The sequence below is a fragment of the Nylanderia fulva genome, unplaced genomic scaffold (genome assembly GCF_048542155.1).
Source record: "Nylanderia fulva isolate GAGA-0341 unplaced genomic scaffold, ASM4854215v1 Scaffold148, whole genome shotgun sequence".
In the NCBI taxonomy this organism is placed as follows: Eukaryota; Metazoa; Arthropoda; class Insecta; order Hymenoptera; family Formicidae; genus Nylanderia; species Nylanderia fulva.
Genome location: NW_028189708.1, coordinates 251,250 through 273,145, shown reverse-complemented (window position 1 = coordinate 273,145; position 21,896 = coordinate 251,250). Strand labels below are relative to the sequence as shown.

The window sequence follows — 21,896 nt, the reverse complement described above, 5'->3', positions numbered from 1 at the left end:
TTATTATATATATATATATATATATATATATATATATATATATATATACATGTAGAGCATATGTATGCATGTGAAAGATCTCATTTAATATAAAATAAAATATGTATATATTACTTATGTAAATCACAGTAAAATATACGTTTATTATATGCATGTTTATTACAGATATTGCATAATTTATTTTTATAGCCTATTATTTTTTAATTGATGATTAAACTATTAAATAACTTTATTTTCCGAAACCACCTCTGCAAGTAGGACTCGTGGTCACTATTTTGCTGCTTGCTTCCCATTGCTCTGGTGTTTTCGCCTTAAACATACATTGCATCTATATAAAAATTTGATTTTAGTTGAGTATCAAATGGAGCATAATTTATTTTTTGAACTAGTACAAAGACTGATTAATGATCAATCGTCATTACTTACTACTATTGATAAAGCATGTACGCCTTCTTGCAGTTCCACTTGTAATAATTCATGTATCATTCGGTGTCTCTATATTAATAATTCAGATTTTTTAGATTATTTATATTATTTAAAGTAATACTCTATAAAATCTTGTATATTGATATATATATATATACATATATATTGTATTAATGCAGATCCATTTAAACAAAACTATAACTTTATAACTTTTTATGCAGCATATTGTCAGAAATAGATTTATATAAAAAAAACTATGATAATGCTATTTTAAAAAATTAAGATGAACTTTGAATGATCTTGAAAAAAATCATTCAAGGGCATTTTTAGCTCACGACATTATGTCTTCGAAATCCTGCAATTTTGTTCTAAAACGCCATAATTTTCAAATATTTACCTGCTAAAATTAAGAATAAATTATGATTTATATATATGTGTGTGTGTGTGTATATATATATTGAATATATATATATGATAAGAATATATATATATACACACACACACACACATATATAAATCATAATTTATTCTTAATTTTAGCAGGTAAATATTTGAAAATTATGGTGTTTTAGAACAAAATTGCAGGATTTCGAAGACATAATGTCGTGAGCTAAAAATGCCCTTGAATGATTTTTTTCAAGATCATTCAAAGTTCATCTTAATTTTTTAAAATAGCATTATCATAGTTTTTTTATATAAATCTATTTCTCGCAATATGCTGCATAAAAAGTTATAAAGTTTTAGTTTTGCTTAAATGAATCTGCCTTAATTTTTTAAATATATATAGATTCTATTCATTTTTTGATAATCTTACTTGAATATTTTTATGCACAAAATAATGGAGGGAATCAATTGATTGTAAAGAAAATACTTAGTTGTTTTTGAGAAAAAGTAATTTACAACTATATATTGATTTCTAAAATAAATCATTACGTAAATAAAAATTTATGTTTTTATTATTTTACTTTATTTCCTTCTTATATTTTATATTCTCATGATTAACCAAAATCAAAATTTTTCAAATTTGGCTTTAAAACAAACTTTAGCAAAATATTTAATAAATATTCAATAAACACAAAAATCTTTAATAATTACCTCAATTAATAGCTTCTTGTTAAATTTTTCTGATACAACCACTACCTTAAAATGCGTTTCGGAGCCTTTGGGAACATTATGCATGTAAGATTCATTAATGACGTTACAATACAGAGGTTTCAATATAGTTTCCAGTTTTTTCCTAATTGAATTTTCTATCGGGCCATTCAATATTGCTTTAGCACTCATTGTATCTTCTAAATGTAATGCACTATAATCTATAACGTTTTTATTTAATTTACATTCATGTTTATACAAGTAATATGTATTAGATAAACAAATGTTTATATAGATTCAAAGGAAACAGAATGCAAGTATGTACAAATTGCATGTAGTTATGGCAATCAATATTAAGAAATCTACATCAGTATACAGGAGTGAAATTTAAAGCGTAAAATGTTATATACAATTCTTCGAATAAATTATTCTATTGTACGCATAAAGAAAAAATATGTAATTATAAAATATTTATAACAACAATGAAGCAATAATAAACAAAAATCATTGTACGCTTAAAGAATAAGTACATAATTATAAAATGTTTATAATGATGAAGCAATAATAAACAACACTCAGAGTTGGATAATAACTAGTTATAATTAGTTAAAAGTTAAAAAGTTATTAACTTTTGTTAGTTTAGTTAATATAAAATGTATCAATTTTTAACTTCAAATAGTTATTTTTTACCTTAAACTTATTAACTTTTTTCCTAAGTTTAATTTTTTTTATCTCTGAATACCATTATATTGTTTCTTTTATAAGTTATAAACGTATTATTTTTAAAGTATTATTAATTTTTGTTCATTTGTCATTAATTGTAGTTACTAAAAAATATATTTCTATATAAAAATCAAAATTTCTTTGTTATTATAAATTTAAAAAGAATTAACAAACAAAATTTTAATTCAATGTTTTTAAAAATTACCTTTTAATTTAACTTCAGTTAATTTGATCTTAACTTAACTTTAACCAAGTTAATTTTTATTTATGTGCAAACTTTTAACTTATTAATTTTATATAAGCAACCAACTTTTAACGTAACTTAGTTTTACAAAATCATTAATAACATATGAACCCTGACAAAAATACAAAATCATTATTGTACAAAACTTCCATCGATTTAGTTAAATAATTATAAATTAGTTTATAATTTAACTTTATTTACACAAGGTAATATAAAACACTTTTAACTGTGTACTTACTTTTTCTACATATCAATTTTCGTAAAAATCTTGTTTTATGCATTTATTTATTTATATATTGCATTTATTTATTTATATATTGCATTTATTATTTATAATTATTTATCCTATTTTCAATATACAGCACCTCAGAACAAATATATATATATTTTTTTTTCAAAAAATATCAGATTTTTATATATACAAGAAATACAAGAATCCTATTAATTCACGAATGCAGATCTCCATTTTTATAAAACCCGTATTACACTACAGATTTGTGCGATTTAGATTAGGTTAGAACTGAAGATCGTGATCGACCAATTAGAGCAAAGAAGATTGCATTCTTATTGGTCAATCCGAAACCACCCATAGTAGCAAACTGGTGTTATTAAACGTCAAAATGACATGAATTTGACGTCTAATGACGTAATCGATGTCAAAATGATGCCATTTTGATGTTTAAAGGTACCTTTTCATGCTGTCGCTCGACGCTCGTTTTCTGCGATGTGATGACGTCATGTAAGTCGCTAGCGACGTGAAATGTAGTTCGATTTTTCCAACTACAAGCGATATTAGCGAGCGATAAAGATTTGAATGGATATCGAAATGGTAAGTATAATAATATTGTTTGATGAATATAATAAACATGTACATATATATTATTATAAAAATATTATTATTAATATTAAGGGGATGCTGGAGCTGTGCAGAGACTTTTGTTGTACATAACCTTGAATATGAGCAAATTTGCTTCATGTAAAAATTCTACAGTTTGTTATGCGCAAAATAAGAGCCAGCGTATGCGAAGGTTGTACAAAATTTTAAGTACATTTTTCTTTTTTTCTAGGCTTTTAACCTTAGTTCCAATTGCACGATATTGTTCAGATATGTTGTCTCGTGCATACGCTGACTCTTATTTTGCACATAACACAAACTGTAGAATTTTTACATGAAGCAAATATTGCTCGTGTTCGAGATTATATACGACAAAAGTCCCTGCACAACTCCAGCATCCCCTTAATTAAGGACATTATTATGTCTTTAACATTATAAGTAAACATAAATTGAGAAAGGTCAATTTCGAGCAACACTTTAACATATCTTGTTTTACATATAAATATAAATCTGTTATTTTTAATCATATAAGTTATGTCAGTAATAATATTTTATGTAACGTACGCAAAAAAACATTGAAGTAAATAAAATATTTGTTATATAAGATATTTTCTAAAATATTTTTTGTAGTCTCGTGTTCAAACGTGTGGATTATGTGAAACCATATGTAATGAGGACGAAGTACCCAGCCATGAGTGTCTTCAAGGATATTCTAATTTCATTACAGATGATAATTTGTACTTTTACCCTGTATTAGGTATTTTATATATATATATATATATATATATATATATTTTACTTAAGTTAATTACAAAAATTATTAAATCTGATGTTTTTTTAATAATGTTTTTTTAGACGATGGAGAAACTATTGTTAGAAGAAGCTTGACACAGGACGCTGAAACAATAGCATCTGTACCTTTTCATGGTGATAATCAAGGTCAAATAAATGTAATAAATTCTTGAAGTTTTAAAACATTATAAATGAGAAGTTATACATATTATGTTTGTATGATATACATTTTATTTTTTGTTTCAGAGAATATTTGATCCATTAATAATAATAGAAATTCCAATCAAAAGAGCGCAAAGGAAAAACTGTCACTTGAGGAGGAGGAGATGCTAATATTAGAAGTCCAATGCAGAGAACCACTATGGAATTTTAGATTACCTCTCATTCAAAGAAATTGCAGAATTACAAGAGCTTTGTGGGAAGAAGTTTCTCAAACTTTTAATGGTTATATAAATGTCTATTATTTATAATATTAAAAAAATATGCTGAGTGTTTCGCGGGTTTTATCTCCGTGTGTAAGTTCATCCTTGGATACTATCCAAGCATCCATAGCATCCAAGGATGAACTTACACATGGAGATAACCCGCGAAACACTCAGCAAACTTGAAGATAGTACCCGTGGAAGCCTCAAGAATTAAAAAAAATATATTAAAACAGAATGTTTTTACAGGGAAATTAAGCGCAGCTGGATGTAAAAGCAAGTTCAAGAATTTTCACGACACTTATAGGAGACTTGTGAACGCTGAGAAACTACCAAGTGGATCTGCTTCCAAAAGCAACATGAGCAAATGGAAACATTATAAAAGTATGGAATTCCTTCGAGATAGTTGCTTACAGAAAAGGTTAATAATGCATTTGTATGATTTCATTATTTTTAATACTAGAAAATTATTTTTGTATTAATTTTTTTATATAAAATAATAAATTTTATTTCTTTACAGTACGATTTCTAATATTAACGATGGAGACAGCAACAGTATTATCGAGAATGATAATGAATTAGATTGCCAAGATGCGAATATGTTAGAAGTTACTAATAATGAAGATAGTCAAGATACGAGTATATTAGGAAGTATTGAATAATTATCACAGTTTATTTTAAAATTTTGAAATTAGAAGAAAATGGTTTTTAAATTATTTTTTTTTTCAAGATCATGTAAGAAAGAGAAGGCGAGCAGAGTCACAAAACAGTTACTTAGAACGTATAGCAGACGCTTTATGTCAACCACCTCCTGACATTGTTCTTCCACCACCCCCTCAAGAAGACCATATAGATGCGTTCTTAAAACTGTTTGGTCATAACTTAAGAAAGTTATCGCCAGAAAAACAAAATGGATGGATGCAACGATATTTAAATATGTCTTACGAAATGTTAAAAGAAAACCAAAGATATTAATGAAATATTAACTTAAATATTAAATTAGCTTAACAAAAATTTTGTACTTTAAATTAAACTTAGTTTTTATTTAAATTATGGAGATAATAAAGCGTGAAATTATATTTTGTTTTATGTGTTAAATACAAAATTTATTAAAATGTTAAAATTACATACAAAATACAGTATAAACGTTATAAAATGAAATATTTATTCCTTTGTTTATCAACAGTGTTGAAATTGCCAAGGTATTGCTCCCTCGCTATTAAAGTATTCACAAAAGTCATCCCGAATTCTTGCAGCTTTCCGAGAACTGTTATTTGTACTACACCTTCTTATATCTTGAAAAGCAGAATTAATGTCTATATTTCTCCTCCAGAAACCTTCTATTAAACCATCGCAACCATCTCGATCAACCATGTTTTCAGTGATATATTCATTGACTCCAATATCTTGTATACGAATATAATTATGAAGACACACAATAGCTTGTACTATTTTCATTGCTGTTTCAATTGAACAATTTATTGGTCTTCTTAAAATTCTCCATTGACTTGATAAAATGCCAAAAGCATTTTCAATGGTCCTCCTTGCTCGACTAAGACGATAATTGTAAATAATTTTGTCCTGATTCAAACCTTGTTTTCCTGGGAAAGGCCTCATTAAATACTCAGTAAGTGGAAAAGCTTCGTCTCCAACTAGCACGTAAGGCATAGAGTTTCCTTCGAAATAAAATGGTTTTGGATCAGGTACATTCATTTCATTGGTTCTGAATTTTTGGCCAAGAAAGGAGTCTCTAAATATTCCACCATCACTGCGACGTCCATAGGCTCCAATATCCACAAAAGTAAAAATATAGTTTGCATCACAAACAGCAAGCAAAACAAAACTGTGACTGTTTTTATAATTAAAATATGATGATCCTGCATTTTCAGGACACTGAAAAAAATAATATAGTGATTATTTTAAAAATAAAAGTCCTCTAAAAATAAAAATCTATTTTAAATTTTTTCAGTAACTTACTTGAATAACAACATGTTTACCATCAATAGCTCCTATACAATGGTTAAAATTCCATACCTCTTCGAACTCTTTAGAAATATTTAACCATTTCTCTTTTGTTAAAGGATATGGAAGAACATGTTTAGAAAGAACAGACCACAATGCATCACAAGTTTCTGAAATAATATTGCTAACTGTGGTTAGTCCGAGGAGATATTGGTAGCTCATGGAAGTCATTGAATCACCAGAAGCAAGAAACCTATAAGAAATATTTATAATAAATATTTTAAATATAAATAACATATTCTAACTTTATTTTTTATTTATTGTGTTTTCAACTTACCTTAATGTCATGCATAATCTTTCACTGGCAGATATTGGTTTTCGAGTTAATACTTGTTTTGTGATTAAAGGTGCTACTTTGTATAATAACTCTTCAAGTTGAATTGAATTCATACGAAAGTAATTTCTAAATGTACTTATTTGCTGTGAAACTGTGGGTAAAATTGCATTATAAAATCCATGTTCGCGTCTCATTTGAAACAATGGATTAATCTAAAACTCTTTTCTAGTATAAGGTCGTTTCCTTTTTTCTATTAAATAAAAAATAACTGCCGATATCGCTAATCTTTTTCTCCTTTCTCTCATATTATGATTATTTATAATTTTTGCACACTCCGTTATCCAATTATATTTTTCTGATTGTGACATTGTGCGATTATATATATTTTGGAGCACCTGTATGGAATTCTTCAGCTGACGCTACTACATTAAAATCGCGTCGCTGGAAAACCCTTTTCATGTTTGATATTAGTCGCTAGCGACAAATCCAGTCACGTGACTTTTTTATCGCTCAAAACGAGCGATGAGCGACGCATGAAAAGGTACCTTAAGGGTCGGCAGGCGACATGGTAGAGACGCCTATCGGCCGGCCGGGAATTAGAGATTCTTATATTCCAGATATTAGCGAAACTACTGAATGAATCTTATTAAATTTATGATATTCTTAATCAGTAAGCTCAAATGCAGTCCGCCAAAGAGTTATTTATTGAAAAAAAGATGAAAATAAAATTTATAATATAACTTGGGGGAATGCGCAGCTAGTAACGGGTAAGGTTGAGTTAGCCAGGAGTCCGTATTTTATTTATTATAAATTTTTCAGAGCAAAAATGCAAAATCCGACTCTTTGGCGGACTACTTTATTATATCAAGAATATATTAAAAAAAAAAAACCAAAGTTTTGTCACTTATTTTATGAAATATCTGGACGATAAGATTCTCACTAGATTCATAAGGAGCAGGGGAAATTTCCGTGGTAACATACTGACAGCTAACAGCTTGACAAGGAGAGACTATCATTCTGTCTTTGTCTCTCTTACATCGCATATGTAGTAACATCCATGTAGACACAAACACTAATGCGTTGAACGAATGCGATTATTGGGAGATATCAGCAAGAACCGGTTTTCGTATTATCATTGTTTCTCTGTATATGTATATTATATGTAAAAGAACAATAAGAATAGCAATAATTCTTGCCTAACATTATCTTCCAATTATCGTTTCGTGTACGCAATATATATTTCACATTATGCATCTGTAACAAATAATCGAATGATTTATTTAAATATTTGCATATAATCTATATAAATCTATATAATAAATAAATGTGTAATAAATTATCGAATGATTTATTTCAATATTTGCATATAATCTATGTAAATAAAATATGTACAAATAAAATAATATTTATGCAAATATTATTTTATTTGTGTACATATTTTATTTATTGTATATACCCAAACAACACCAAGTCCAAAATTGGCGCGTAAGATATCTTTAAGATGTCTTTTTGATATCATATCATAAGATAGTTGTCTTAAAGATTTCTTAATGCTATCTTATGCGTCAATTTTAGACTTGGTGCTGTCTGGGTAGATAATATGCAAATTAATATGCAAATAATAAATCATTCGATATAATTTGTTACAGATGCATAATGCGAAATACATATATTGCGTACACGAAACGATAATTGAAAGATAATGTTAGGCAAGAATTATTGCTATTCTTGTTCTTTTACATATGTGTGTGTGGGTGTGTGTGTGTGTTTACAAAAATGTAGATTATTTCACATAATGTGTTTCAAATTATTATGATTTATATATTTGTAAATAAATCTATATAAATAATTAAATATTTATGTACAAATAAAATAATATTTATAAATATTTTATTTGTACATAAATATTTAATTATTTATATTAAAAATTTATATAAATTTATTTACAAATATTTAATAAATCATAATAATTTGAAACACATAATGTGAGATAATCAACATTTTTGTATACACACACACACACACACACACATTTATATTTATTATATTTTATATTCATTAAATAAATAAACATGGATAAAATAAAAGATATTTATTTAACTTAGTTTAAATTGCGATCTACTCGAATTATTAATTCGTGTTGTTTATTAAATATGTTCAGAAACAATAGCAATTACATATATTAAAATTTTTATTAACTTCAAATTATAGAAAAGATTAGATATTTAAATGTATGTATATTTATATGTACATTGCTTTGCTATTGTTTACTGTACATTGTATACATATTATTATATATCTTTATTCCAAAGTAATTGTACTACATTAAAAACTTTAAAATAGAAAAGATCTCAAAAATAATACAATCAAATATATAATTCATAGATGTTTGATTGCATTGGAAAAAATTGCATATATTATTCTTTTATTAACATTTCTCATTATTTATATTATTTTTTATATTTATATTAAATATTTTTTACAATATTTTGTATTAAATATTTATATATAACGATTTTTGGGATAAGAATATGTAACAATATGTTGTAGCGCTTCTATTGTTGTGTTTCCAATAAGCGCAAAAAATTATGATGTTATTATAAGTAATTGATATTTTAATATTATATAATTAACATTGTTTTCCTTTCAGATTTTATAATGAATTATTTCTTTTACTATAATTATATTGATATTATCTATAGAGTTGCTTGTTGCAGATAGATTTGGAGACGTCTGAAGGGCGGATCACTTTCAATAAAGAGGCGTGGATACCATTGAATCAACGCCATATTGCAGCATGTAACGTATGCATAGTGGGGGTTTTAGTGAGTAAGAATCTCACACTACCCCAGAAAATCGGGGTGCCTTTTGAAGGTTTCCCCCACGTAAAAAAAAACGCTGCTGCCATGTTGCTCTAACTTCAATTAATTAATAATGCAATATAATAATCAACAATTATTTGTATATAATAATATATATAGGTAGTATATTTTAATATATAAAAATATTAAAAAATATTTTTTTAAGATTAATAGAGAAAAATAATATTTTTTTAAATATTCTTTTTCAATTTATAATTTTTAAATTAATTAATCTTTAATCTTTAAAATTGTAATCCGCCTTTCTTAATTTTAAAAATCTGATTTTACATTCATTATTTATCAGTGAAGAAATTTTTACATTAATATCTGTGAAAAAAGTGAACCATTCTATCGAACCTCTAAAGACTTTGTATTAGTAGTATAAGGAAACGTGCGAAAAATATTTTCAATTTTTTAATTTAGTTTTTTCAATAAACTGTTTATAGGTTCGACCTTTTATATATTTTTTACATAAACTACAAGAAGTTTTATTTTGAGCCGTCGTAGCACTTTTTATCACATCCCAATTTAAAGCTATATATTTTACGGAAAAGTATCTAAAATGCCCTTTTTTGCATCTTTAGATCACGATATCTAAAAAACGTGACGTGATACGCAATTTTTGCGGCCGAATTTGTAATCGGCATGAAAAAAATCTACAAAAATACGCTTTGGAAATCTTCGAACCTAAAAAAAGTCATTTTTTGTTGACCAGTGTTATTGATTGAAGCATAGCACAAACTGAACATTTTATATTGTATACATTGTCTGCATAATATTTTACTTATTTATAAAATATATAATATATAAGTTTATATATATGCACACACATAGATATGACAATAGCGTTATCTTGATTTTTTTCGATTATTGAAGTTATATTGTATAATCTCTCTCTTATCTCTTTCTCTCTGCTACATAAATACTATTATAACGTAAAAGAACTTACGAGTAACGTATGATGGCTCAATGCAATAATATTCAATCACGTAAAAAACTTGAGTTCAAATATATCAATATCAATTTTTTTATAATATATTAGAATATAGAAAAATTATAGAAATATAAGGCGATAAACTTGAAAATTTTTAAATATTGAAAATATTTTAATCATTTTTACAATTACATACACTATATATATATATATATATATAAATGCAAAATAAATCCGTAAATAAATTTATCAAGTAATAAATCCGTTGTATGCTTGCAGCTACATATACACACACAAATAGCTGGTATGTTGATTTTTATTAAAAATTTATTTTCTGTATTATTTTGCATTTATATAGTGTGTATGTGGGTGTGTGTGTGTGTGTGTGTGTGCGCACGCGCGCGTGTAGTAAAAATATTTTCAATATATTTATAAAATTTTTATTGCCGAAATATATTTTTTTATTATTTCTCTGTATTCCAATATATTATTAAAAAATTGATATTGATATATTTGAACTCTAATAATTTACTGGGTGATACATACTGAACATCCTTTGCATTGATCAATATTACTCGACATAAGTTCTTTTATGTTATAAGTATTTATGGAGCAAATTATACAATAACATCAATAATAGAAAAGAAATCAAGAATAACCAACGCATATTCGTCAATCTATGATTGCTATACAAGCTAATAATAATTTATATTCGTTCTCTTATTCTTGTCTCTCGAAAAAGTATAAGCAATAAATTATCAAATCTAACAAGTACCCGTGTCTAACATTGTAGACTAATTTACTTTCAATTATGCTACTGTTATTATTTATCATTAGACAATTATAAAACATATATATATATAGCACTACAAATTATATATGTATATGTTTTATAATTTATTTTATATTTTATTATTTGACAAGTTAAATCTCTCCAAATCATAATTTGCGCTTAAATTTTAAAGACAAAATGCTGTAACTCTCTGATATTCCAATCTGTATTTTTGAAAAGGACCACATCCCGTATGGTCAAAACGTTAAAATAAATATATATACAACTTTAATTTGAGGCCAGTGTAGTCAGACCAAATCTCTAACCTCTGTTTTATAATTGTCTAATGATAAATAATAACAGTAGCATATATAATTGAGAGTAAATTAGTATATTTTATATATATATATATTTATATATAAATAATATATCCACATATGTGCATAAGCATATATAAAATTTACAAAAATGGGTGCTTATTAGTCTTGCTACGTTACTGCTTTCTGCTACGGAAGGCCAGAAAGCATTTTTAGGCGGCATCTCGCGTATACCGGCAAGGTAGAGAAACAAGGAGAACACGTGATTATCGGTCCTTGTCTCTCTTACGTGCGTCCGCGTGAGCGATGCAGTGGTGTATGTACGTGTACAGACATACACCACTACATAAAACCCGAGAATTGGTTTCTCGGCGTTGGCAACACTGAAACCGGAGTTTCGCGTTGTCACCGCACGAGGTCTCCAATATCAATTCGGAGTTTGCCTGGGTGTACTGCCGACCCTTAATGACATTAGTTTGCTACCTGGACACAGTATAACCATACCCAGTAGCGACAGTGAGCGTCGGCACCTTTGATGTAGTATGTCTCAATTCGGCAACGTCACATGGTATGCCGCCATATTGCTAAGGGTAACGGGCGCTACGATTCAAATGTATGTACACACGGGAATAGGAATACTTTTTTGAAGTTACACGCATATTAGGCATAATCCGACATGCTTCGATATTTTGATATTCGTGTTATGACTATAGATATTCGATAACGCTGTCTCAGTAAAATATTAAAATAATATATAAAGATATAATATATAAATAAAATATTATAAACAAATATAAATATATTAAGCTGTAAAACACGTAATCGAGTTATGTCCGATATATGTGTGACACGTTAATTTCACGGTCATTTTATTTTTCCAACCACAATTTTGCTCTGAAAAACGTTTTATACACAAAATATTAGGAAGAAAATATTTGATATATAATTAACATTTATATATATTTATATTTGTAAATTACAAATTTATTAATAACAATTAGTTTTATATACCTATCTGGATCTTTTGGGAAAAAGAAAAAACTGAGACCAGGTTTTTACGCTTAGAAATATTTTAACAATTTTTCATAGCGCAACTGTATCCACCTTTCTTCACAGATGACATCACGAATGAGTAAAGAGGAAACAATTAAATTTCAAGCGAGATTTATCGAGCTAATTATCTTATTACGCGATTTCTAGCACTACACAACATATAATAACCCGCTTACAGCAGCTGACGGCAGCCATGTTGCTAAGGGGTGCGTTCCGTTATGCACTGCAAGTACTGACAGTACTACCAATAGCGTTCCGATATAGGGTGCGTTCCGTTATGCACTGCAAGTACTGACAGTACTACCAATAGCGTTCCGATATAGATAGCAGTGCACTGCGAAAGTACTATCATGAGTATATGACGTCATTAATTTTGACGTTATTTCGTGTTGCGATTACTGCAACCGGCGAGGTAAAGCACTCGCAGTAATCAAGATGGCTACCTCCATGTGTACGATGGAACTAACTTTTAAATTCCATATCTGAATATAATGATACAATATTTTTAACGTAATTTTTACATTTTATTCTAGATATTTTAATTTGTCGTCTCATTTCATTTATTAATTCCATTTCCAAATCGCTTTCACTTGATGACTCACTCGAATCATATATATTCTCGATTAAATTATATGTAATTAATGCAATAATGGTATTATCCATTTCACCAATTTTTCACTCGATGATTATTAGCGAAAAAGGTTAGTTAAAAGTCTGCTGAAAGCGTACTGTAGTGCGTTCCGTTTTACTATTTTGCAGTAGCTTCAAAGTGCACAAAATTAAAAAGGAACGCTGTCAACAGTACACTTGCATGACGTCATAGTGCCAGTACTTGCAGTGCATAACGGAACGCACCCTTTACCTCGCCGGTTGCAGTAATCGCAACAGGAAATAACGTCAAAATTAATGACGTCATATACTCATGATAGTACTTTCGCAGTACACTGCTATCTATATCGGAACGCTATTGGTAGTACTGTCAGTACTTGCAGTGCATAACGGAACGCACCCTAAATGACCCACTGTCGCTACTGGGTATGGTTATACTGTGGTGATGACGTAATTCTTGATCGCGACTGTCATATTTGACAATTGAATGATAACCTTTTTTTCCCTTTCCGTAAAATTCGAGTGACAAACACTAATTGTTATAAATGCAATACATTTTCTTTTGCGACGACTTACTGATTTGTCATTACTAGACATTACGTCGATAAAGAAAGGCACTTTAGGGATCTAAGTGCATTTTATTTTTTTGTGGTTAGGTTTTCATTTTTCTTCAACACGGGGGCCGAACAATCAGCGATGTCCGTCTCTCAAATGGAAAGTATCCTTAAATATTATATTTTTTTGTTCCAAAATATTGATTAAGTATTTTATTATTTATATACTTTTCAAACTCTGTTTTTTATGAAGTGAAGTTTGCAGCAAGTCTCTCGTCTTCGAAGAAGATATTTACGTCATAGAAATTGTCAAGAGTGTAAATTTGTTTTTTATATTTTTTTATAAATATTTCTACACATTTATAAAAATCACGAAATATCCTTTTTCTTACCAAGATAGCAAGTGTACGTCAAATGACATTTCGATGTCAATGACGTCATTTTAACGCATTTTGACGTCATTGCTATTTGGATAATTTTTAAACAAATACAAATACTCTGGTTACAAGAACTATTTTCCTTAATTGGTGGAATGCAGAAAATCTATTCAATTTGAAGTTCGCAGTGAAGGAGTTGGAGAGAAACTCGAAGAAATGCGAGAAGGAGGAGAAAATAGAGAAATCAAAGATCAAGAAGGCGATACAGAAAGGGAATATGGAAGGTGCTCGCATCCACGCGGAGAACGCGATTCGGCAGAAGAACCAGGCCTTGAATTACCTCAGGATGAGCGCCAGGGTGGATGCGGTGGCCAGCAGAGTGCAGACCGCACTTACAACTCGCAAGGTCACCCAATCTATGGCCGGTGTTGTTAAAGCCATGGATGCAGCAATGAAGTCGATGAACTTGGAGAAAATCTCTGGACTCATGGATAAGTTTGAGAGCCAGTTCGAGGACCTGGACGTACAGAGTTCATATATGGAAAATGCTATGTCGCAAACTACAACCACCAATGTACCTCAGAATGACGTAGACGCTCTAATGCAACAAGTTGCAGATGAAGCTGGGTAAGAGAGTTTATTTACTTTTATTTCTGTTACAATTTAAATTTATTTTATAATTAAAAGGAGACGAGGATTTCAATTTTTTAATTCTCAGTGTGTTTATTATGAAAAAAAATTCGTTCTCAATTTTATATAAAACATTTATATTATATACTAAAAAAAAATTATTTAATTTAATCTAATTTATTTGCAGCCTGGAGCTAAACATGGAGTTGCCTGCTGGTCAACTGGGCAGTATTGGTACTTCAACAGCAGTAAGCCAAGAACAAGATGAGCTAACACAGAGACTGGCACGACTCAGAGAGTAATAGCAAAATAATTAATTGTGTACACACACACACACATATATGTATATACATATATACACAATTAATATATAATTAAAATATTTTATAAGTTACGTAATGTAATAATATAACAAGTTATATATATTCCCAATATTTTTTTTGATATTTTACATTGTTACATATGTCGTAATATTTTTAATATTGGGAGAAAGTCCAAACAAATAAGAAAATTAAAAGGAAGAGAATTCTAAATAACTTATAACATCTTTGTAGTTATATGTAAACAATATCAAGCTTTAGTGATGAAATGAGGTCATAAAGATTGCATTAGCTTTTTATCTTGAAGGTTTGTAGAATATTACATTCTTAATTGATCTCTTACTCTGTTTATATTTGTTTAAACTTTCAATTTTTGAAATCTCACGATTATATAAAAATTTACTCATTTTCAGAAATTAATAGGATGGACAGTTATCTGTCTTTTTAAATGTAAAATTAGAAAGCATTAGTTAAAACACTTTGTGATTAATTCATTGAATATTTCAACAAATGTAGTTTAATCATGAAATATCTCATGTAATGTTTTGTTATAAAAATCAATGTGAGAGATTTATGTAAATTCAAGATAAATATTTACCAGCTTAAAAGTATTTCAACATTAAGATTTAGATTATCTTTTGAAAAACAAAATTACATATATATATATATATATATATATATATATATATATATATGTGTGTATATATAATAGTCAAGCTAACAAAAAGTGCAAAATATAATTAATTTTACAATAATTTACTATTTTAGTATCTTAACTCTTAAATTAATATTAACTAATATTATATTAAAAGTGTCACTATTAAGTTAGTATTTGTATAAATAAGTATGTAAGTGTGTATGTAAATATATTTATAATTAATTTTTCTTAGCATAAAATATTCTTTTATTTTCTTTAAAAAATCAGTACATGTAAAACTACATGCTTATAAAAATAAATTTATAAAAATGGTAACAATACAAAAAGTATATAAATATGATATTTTTTAAAACGGCCAACAGAGCCAAAGCACGAAAAATTAATTATTCGGAACTGTATCTCTTGGTTTGAGATCACTAAGTTCCATATATAAATTAATCTCGAAACTTACATATGGAGAAATAGGCGTGAAAAATATAGGTCCGAAAAGTCCGAATAATTAATTTTTCGTGCTTTGGCTCTGTTGGCCGTTTTAAAAAACATCATATTTATATTCTTAATATTGAGAGCCGATAAAAATATTTTTTTCTAATATAAAAAGTTTTCTTTTGAATTTATTGAAATATTGAAGCTCTTAAAACACTACTAAATAAGAATATTAAAAAAATTTATATGTATATAATATCAAAAAGCACATACACACACATTGCAGTTATGTAAAATCAATATTGTTAAAATATATTAAAAATAAATATTATTTCGCATTTTTGTCGTCTCTTGAATATCGAAAATAAAATACAAATACTAGATGTAAAATGAAATTTGTTGAATAAAATTATTATGTAATAAAATATTTTATTTTTTAAGATATCGTTTATTATTTGTATATATGTTGCGTTTTAAAAATGCATAAAATCTTAAAAAACATTAATTAATAACAATTAAACTCTGTTAAAATGTATTTGTATCTTTTTCACATTTCTGCTTTTTAAATTTCCCGCGTCATCGCTGATTGGTGCCGCCATTTTGTATCATGCCAATATACTTCTAGGGACTTTAACATTAAAACAACATTACTTAATTTTTGTGATCTTCATTATAAACACAGAGAAGAGGAACATCAACCATTGTTTTGTTCAATTTGTCGATATTGTGATCGAGAAAAAACGAGAAAACGTGAGAATGAATGAAAACTTGCTGAAACGGATAAAAAAGCAGCTAAATGCAAAATTTTACACGATGAACGACGCGTGGCTGCGAGATTGCGTCACATATTTTATCAGAGATGAAATTCATGAAGTATGCAGAATTGTTTTTTATCACTTATCGTTAATTAAAAATTATGAATCATATTAAAATTATGAAATCACAACATACACACACACACACACACACATATATATATATATATATATATATATATATATATATATATAAACTTGTTTAAAACATTTTTTCAAAAAATTTTTGTTTCCACGATATTTAACTGTTACAGGACTTGAGACACCCTGTATATATAAAATATTTTTTTATTTATATAATAATAGATAGTAATAAATTAATATTTAATATATGATAAAATATGTAATAACAATATAATGGAATAATATTTACGATATTTAACTGCTGCAAGACTTTTGAGACACCCTGTATATATAAAATATTTTTTATAAATTTTTAATATATAGCAATAAATTAATATTTAATATATAATAAAATGTGTAATAACAAATTAATATAATAAAATAATAAAAATAATTGAAATAAACTATTAAATAATTTAATATAATAAATTTAATAAACAATTTGGTGCATTAGATTACTTAATAATATTAACAATTATCATTACAGATAACAGACAGGCACATTCTGGAATTTGTCGAGAGCCAGTGGCAACTGAGTGATCTGCGGGAGATCAACAATGAGAATGGTTGTTTGCCAAAGAACTTGACACAACAAGTCCACACTCAGTTGACTGGTACCTATATACTTCAGGTGAGCTTCGCAGAACATTTTGTTTTGGTGCATGTTCCTCCAGGGATCCAAATTATTGTACATGAAGGTATCGAAAGCATAGGTGGACAAGATGTACGACATAGCGAATTCTAAGTATAAACAACTTTGTGAAATTCGTAAATCAATCAATAGCGAGAACTTGGCGGTGACAGAAGGGGAGAAGCAAGCTGAATGGGAGTTCAAAGCCAGAAGAATGATACAGCTGTGTCTCACCGATGGAGTGCAAGATATCACTGCGATAGAATATATGCCGCTTAAACAGATGACTGTAAGAATTCTTGTTACATTTTTTTATGGCAAAAAAATCTTGAACAAATAACTTCTCTGTCTAAATTGCTCAATTAAATAGTAATAATAATTACGTATAATTGTTCTTTTCCAGAATATGTTGCTTCCTGGATACAAAGTGATGATAATTGGTCCAGTCAGTTGTAGACGTGGAGTTATTCTCTTGGAAGATGGCAAGTACAAGGAAATCGGGGGGGAAGTGGAATCTCTATTGAAGCCCAATGCGTTGGAGAACGTCCTGGCTAGAGCTATGTAAGACTGTTGACTTCTTTTTGGACTCGAGATTTCTGTGTTTTCACTGTAGTTATTTATTATAATTCATAAGCAAAAAAGAAAAATCATGGATTTTTTCTAACACAATATATCGAAATAAAAAACCCAGGTAGCAAGTGTACGTCATTTTGATGTTTATTAACGTCATTTTGACATCATCGACATCAAAATGACGTACGCTTGCTATCTGGTCATTGAACGTGAATATGACGTCATTTTGACGTTTAATGATGTCAGTTTACTACTGGAAATTTTTATTTTAATTCTCTAACTTTAGTTTCTCGACCTTATATTTGTTTGATTTTCTCTAGTGCAGAACCAGAAAATTCTGATCCATACAACGACAATAGGCTGCCCAAAGCCATGAATCAGAATATCGAAAATAATTCTAGACAGTCCAGCAGCAAGGACAGTTTATTTAATGATGACTTTGAGGAGATCGTCGATCTGGAAGCAATGACGGCGATCGAACGGCAAAATCAGGAAGTTGAAATTGTTCAAGATTGCTCCAGAAATATGTATAATCAGAAACCAGTAAACAGACAAACGACGGAAATTATGGAAGATTTAGAAGATATAGATTTTGAACCCTTAGAGAATTGGTTGGTATTAAATATATTAATTTTAATAAATTAATAAAATAAGTTTAATAAATTATTTAAAATAAAATATACAAAAAAATTTATATAATTTTGGAAAAATGTATATAATTTTGGAAAAATGTATATAATTTTGGAAAAAATTTATATAATTTTGGAAAAAATTTAAAAAGAAAAAAATTTAGGTGTAATTAAATTATTAATTATCAATAAACATTTTATAATTAAAATTAAAAATTATTTTATATGTAAATATATTTTTAATATTAATAATAAAATCTTATTAATAATTTTAATTTATTATTAATCATATTTAAATAGTAATTAATATATATTAAAATATGTAAAATATTTATATATAAAAAAATTAGAATACATTTATAAAATATTAAAAATAAATATATTAAATATATATATATATATGTGTATATATAAATAATTAAATATTTATTAATAATTAAATATTTATATATACATATATATATATATATATATATATATATATAATTTAAAATTTGTAATTAAAATTTTTATCTTCAAAAATATTGTTTCTAGAAAATTTTGTCATTTTAGGCCTAATGATTCCTTCACAAGATCCGCTGTGTCTGCATCGGATAGAGATCGAATAGAAATTGAACAATTCCATAACAAAGATGATATAATGATAGTCGAAGAAGTATCGTACTCAGCGCATGAATCTCGCAACAAGTCGCTACCTTCTACAAGTACTTTCAAAGATGAATATGTTTCGGAATTTCTCAATAATGATTTCCATTTCGACGTCAATTACGATCTCGTAATTGACGCCGAAAAATCACGAAGGTTTTTTTTATTTTTATATTTCATTTCCTTTATATTATTTCTCCAATTTTTATCTTCGTATTTATTTACTTCATATTTCAGTCAACAAGATAAGAGTCTTTTAAAAAGTGAAACCAAAGCGCATTCCTCGTCATTAATGTCTAAATCGAAATTGCCAACTCCTGATACCTTAATGGAAGTTGAAAAAAATATTTCCACGGAAGTTTTGGCAAAACAAAATAAAAAATTTACAGTATGTTTGCAATAATATATACGTGTATAGGATGTTAAAAAAGGATTCAAAATTATAGAATATACAGGGTAATAAATAATGAGACCAATCAATTGGTGTAAAGAAAACACATAGTTGCTTTTAAAAAAAGTACGCAGCTGCATGTTGCAAATTACATACTTTTTTTTAAAAATAATTATTTGATCTCATTATTCCGTGCAAGTACTGAGATAAGATTATCGAAAACTGAATATTTTACATTTTATGTCAAAAAATTGTTAACTTCAAATCTTAATAACTCAAAAAATGCTTAAGAGAAAAATATTTTATTACTAAAAATAAGAACTGTTTTTTTAACATTAAATTTTTTTTTATGAAAATTGCTTTCCTCGTGTGCTTAATTCCTTATTTTTTTTCTAAAGGCGAATAGCTCGAGTGCAGTCCAGCAAACAACGAACATCGAAACAATCTCTAACGTTCTGAGGATATCATCCGAGCCTATCGTAGGAAAGATACATAAAATAGTGAAAGCTCAAGTAAAGAGTCATTCGACATTGAAAAAAGAGGGTAAACACTGGGCAGTAACAGCACTGATTGCGGATCACACCTCCAGTATTGAAGTCTGCTTTGAGTCTGATGTAAATAATGCAGAAAAATAATTCCTTATAAAGTTTTCTAATTTTTTACTACAGTCACGTTAAATTATGATATGAAAATTGAAAGATTAAATGCACACAAAAATCTTTTATTTAGTTTTGTTTCAAAATTTGTATGTATAAATTAATACATAAATTTAATTAGTAATTTAAACAAATCTTATAACCACACATTTATTTTGTAAAAAAAATTTTTAATATATTTTACTAGTTTATAACAGAAAAAACAATGCAATGACAAATCACGTGCAAAATAAATTTGTCAACATATAACAGGAAAAAGACTCCGTTTTTGATATAATTTAATATGGCTGTAGAAGAATTAGATATTGTTAGAAAATCGATATCTTTTACAAATACGAATTACTTAAATTATTTTTGTAGGTCCTTGAGAAATTTCTCGGATTCACTGTACAGGAATTTGTGCAAAAAAAGAAACTTGCTAAGTTAGATTCTGAAGTGAATAATGAACTAAGACAGGTAAGTTGAATATTTAAACAATAATTGATATAAAGAATTTCTTTAAAATTCCAGTTTTTATAGAATTTACGCAAGGCGCAATATCAAATTCAAAATCTACATGCATTATTAAAATTGGAATTAACTTATGAGAAAATTCCCAAAATCATTGATATTGTGCAACAAAAAGGAGATATGAAAAATAAATAAATAAAGTAAATTAATTAAACTGCAATATATAAACTGCAAAAATGTTTGATAATTTTAAAAACTTCAAAAATATTCATTATTTTGTATAAATATTGAATAGTATAACTGATAATACTAGTAATAAGCGCAAAAATTGTATTTTTAAATTATTTTGTAACAAAAATATCGTATTTTTCAAGAATTTAATGTTATAGGATAATTTTTTACAATTTATAATAAATGCCATTATTAATAAACATAAAGCGCATTATTTCTTAAATTGGTATTTCCTAAAAAAAAAAAAATTTTTAATTTAAAAATTCATCAAAATTATTTTCTCTATTATAACTTGAAAATTTGATAAAATTAGATTCTTTACAACAACGAAACGTCATATATTGTGTGACATATGGTATCATTTGTATTTGAAATGTTTAAGTTTTTCACCACCAGAGTGCAGGACAA

The 21,896-nt window shown here is 27.4% G+C and overlaps 4 protein-coding genes across 6 annotated transcripts; 3 read left to right on the top strand and 1 right to left on the bottom strand.

Annotated features, from left to right (window-relative positions):
* Positions 1–114: 114 nt before the first annotated feature.
* On the bottom strand, positions 115–3,139 carry LOC146724125 (bolA-like protein DDB_G0274169). Of its 2 annotated transcripts, none has more exons than XM_085480401.1 (4): positions 2,724–3,139; positions 1,522–1,739; positions 427–495; positions 115–328 (listed from the first exon to the last, which is right to left on the bottom strand). In XM_085480401.1, the coding sequence occupies exons 1-4, from the start codon at positions 2,764–2,766 to the stop codon at positions 230–232; spliced, it is 429 nt and encodes a 142-aa protein (XP_085336527.1). In that variant the 5' UTR covers positions 2,767–3,139; the 3' UTR covers positions 115–229. The 2 variants fall into 2 exon arrangements, with proteins under 2 accessions (XP_085336527.1, XP_085336528.1); XM_085480402.1 differs by having other exon boundaries at positions 115–310; positions 2,724–3,128.
* A 1,231-nt stretch (positions 3,140–4,370) lies between these two features.
* Positions 4,371–5,613, top strand: LOC114945916 (uncharacterized). The gene is made up of 4 exons (XM_029322269.2): positions 4,371–4,556; positions 4,784–4,955; positions 5,055–5,185; positions 5,265–5,613. The coding sequence occupies exons 1-4, from the start codon at positions 4,439–4,441 to the stop codon at positions 5,507–5,509; spliced, it is 666 nt and encodes a 221-aa protein (XP_029178102.1). The 5' UTR covers positions 4,371–4,438; the 3' UTR covers positions 5,510–5,613.
* An 8,112-nt stretch (positions 5,614–13,725) lies between these two features.
* Positions 13,726–16,684, top strand: Chmp1 (charged multivesicular body protein 1). Its single transcript, XM_029322235.2, has 4 exons — positions 13,726–13,805; positions 14,036–14,097; positions 14,472–14,937; positions 15,128–16,684. The coding sequence occupies exons 2-4, from the start codon at positions 14,076–14,078 to the stop codon at positions 15,240–15,242; spliced, it is 603 nt and encodes a 200-aa protein (XP_029178068.1). The 5' UTR covers positions 13,726–13,805; positions 14,036–14,075; the 3' UTR covers positions 15,243–16,684.
* Positions 16,685–16,978: 294 nt separating this feature from the next.
* On the top strand, positions 16,979–21,673 carry LOC114945881 (uncharacterized). Of its 2 annotated transcripts, XM_029322224.2 has the most exons (10): positions 16,979–17,217; positions 17,770–17,913; positions 17,996–18,202; positions 18,317–18,474; positions 18,807–19,097; positions 19,668–19,916; positions 19,998–20,148; positions 20,550–20,765; positions 21,168–21,263; positions 21,327–21,672. In XM_029322224.2, the coding sequence occupies exons 1-10, from the start codon at positions 17,101–17,103 to the stop codon at positions 21,450–21,452; spliced, it is 1,755 nt and encodes a 584-aa protein (XP_029178057.2). In that variant the 5' UTR covers positions 16,979–17,100; the 3' UTR covers positions 21,453–21,672. The 2 variants fall into 2 exon arrangements, with proteins under 2 accessions (XP_029178057.2, XP_085336525.1); XM_085480399.1 differs by lacking the exon at positions 16,979–17,217 and having other exon boundaries at positions 17,850–17,913; positions 17,981–18,202; positions 21,327–21,673.
* The last annotated feature ends 223 nt before the right edge of the window (positions 21,674–21,896 follow it).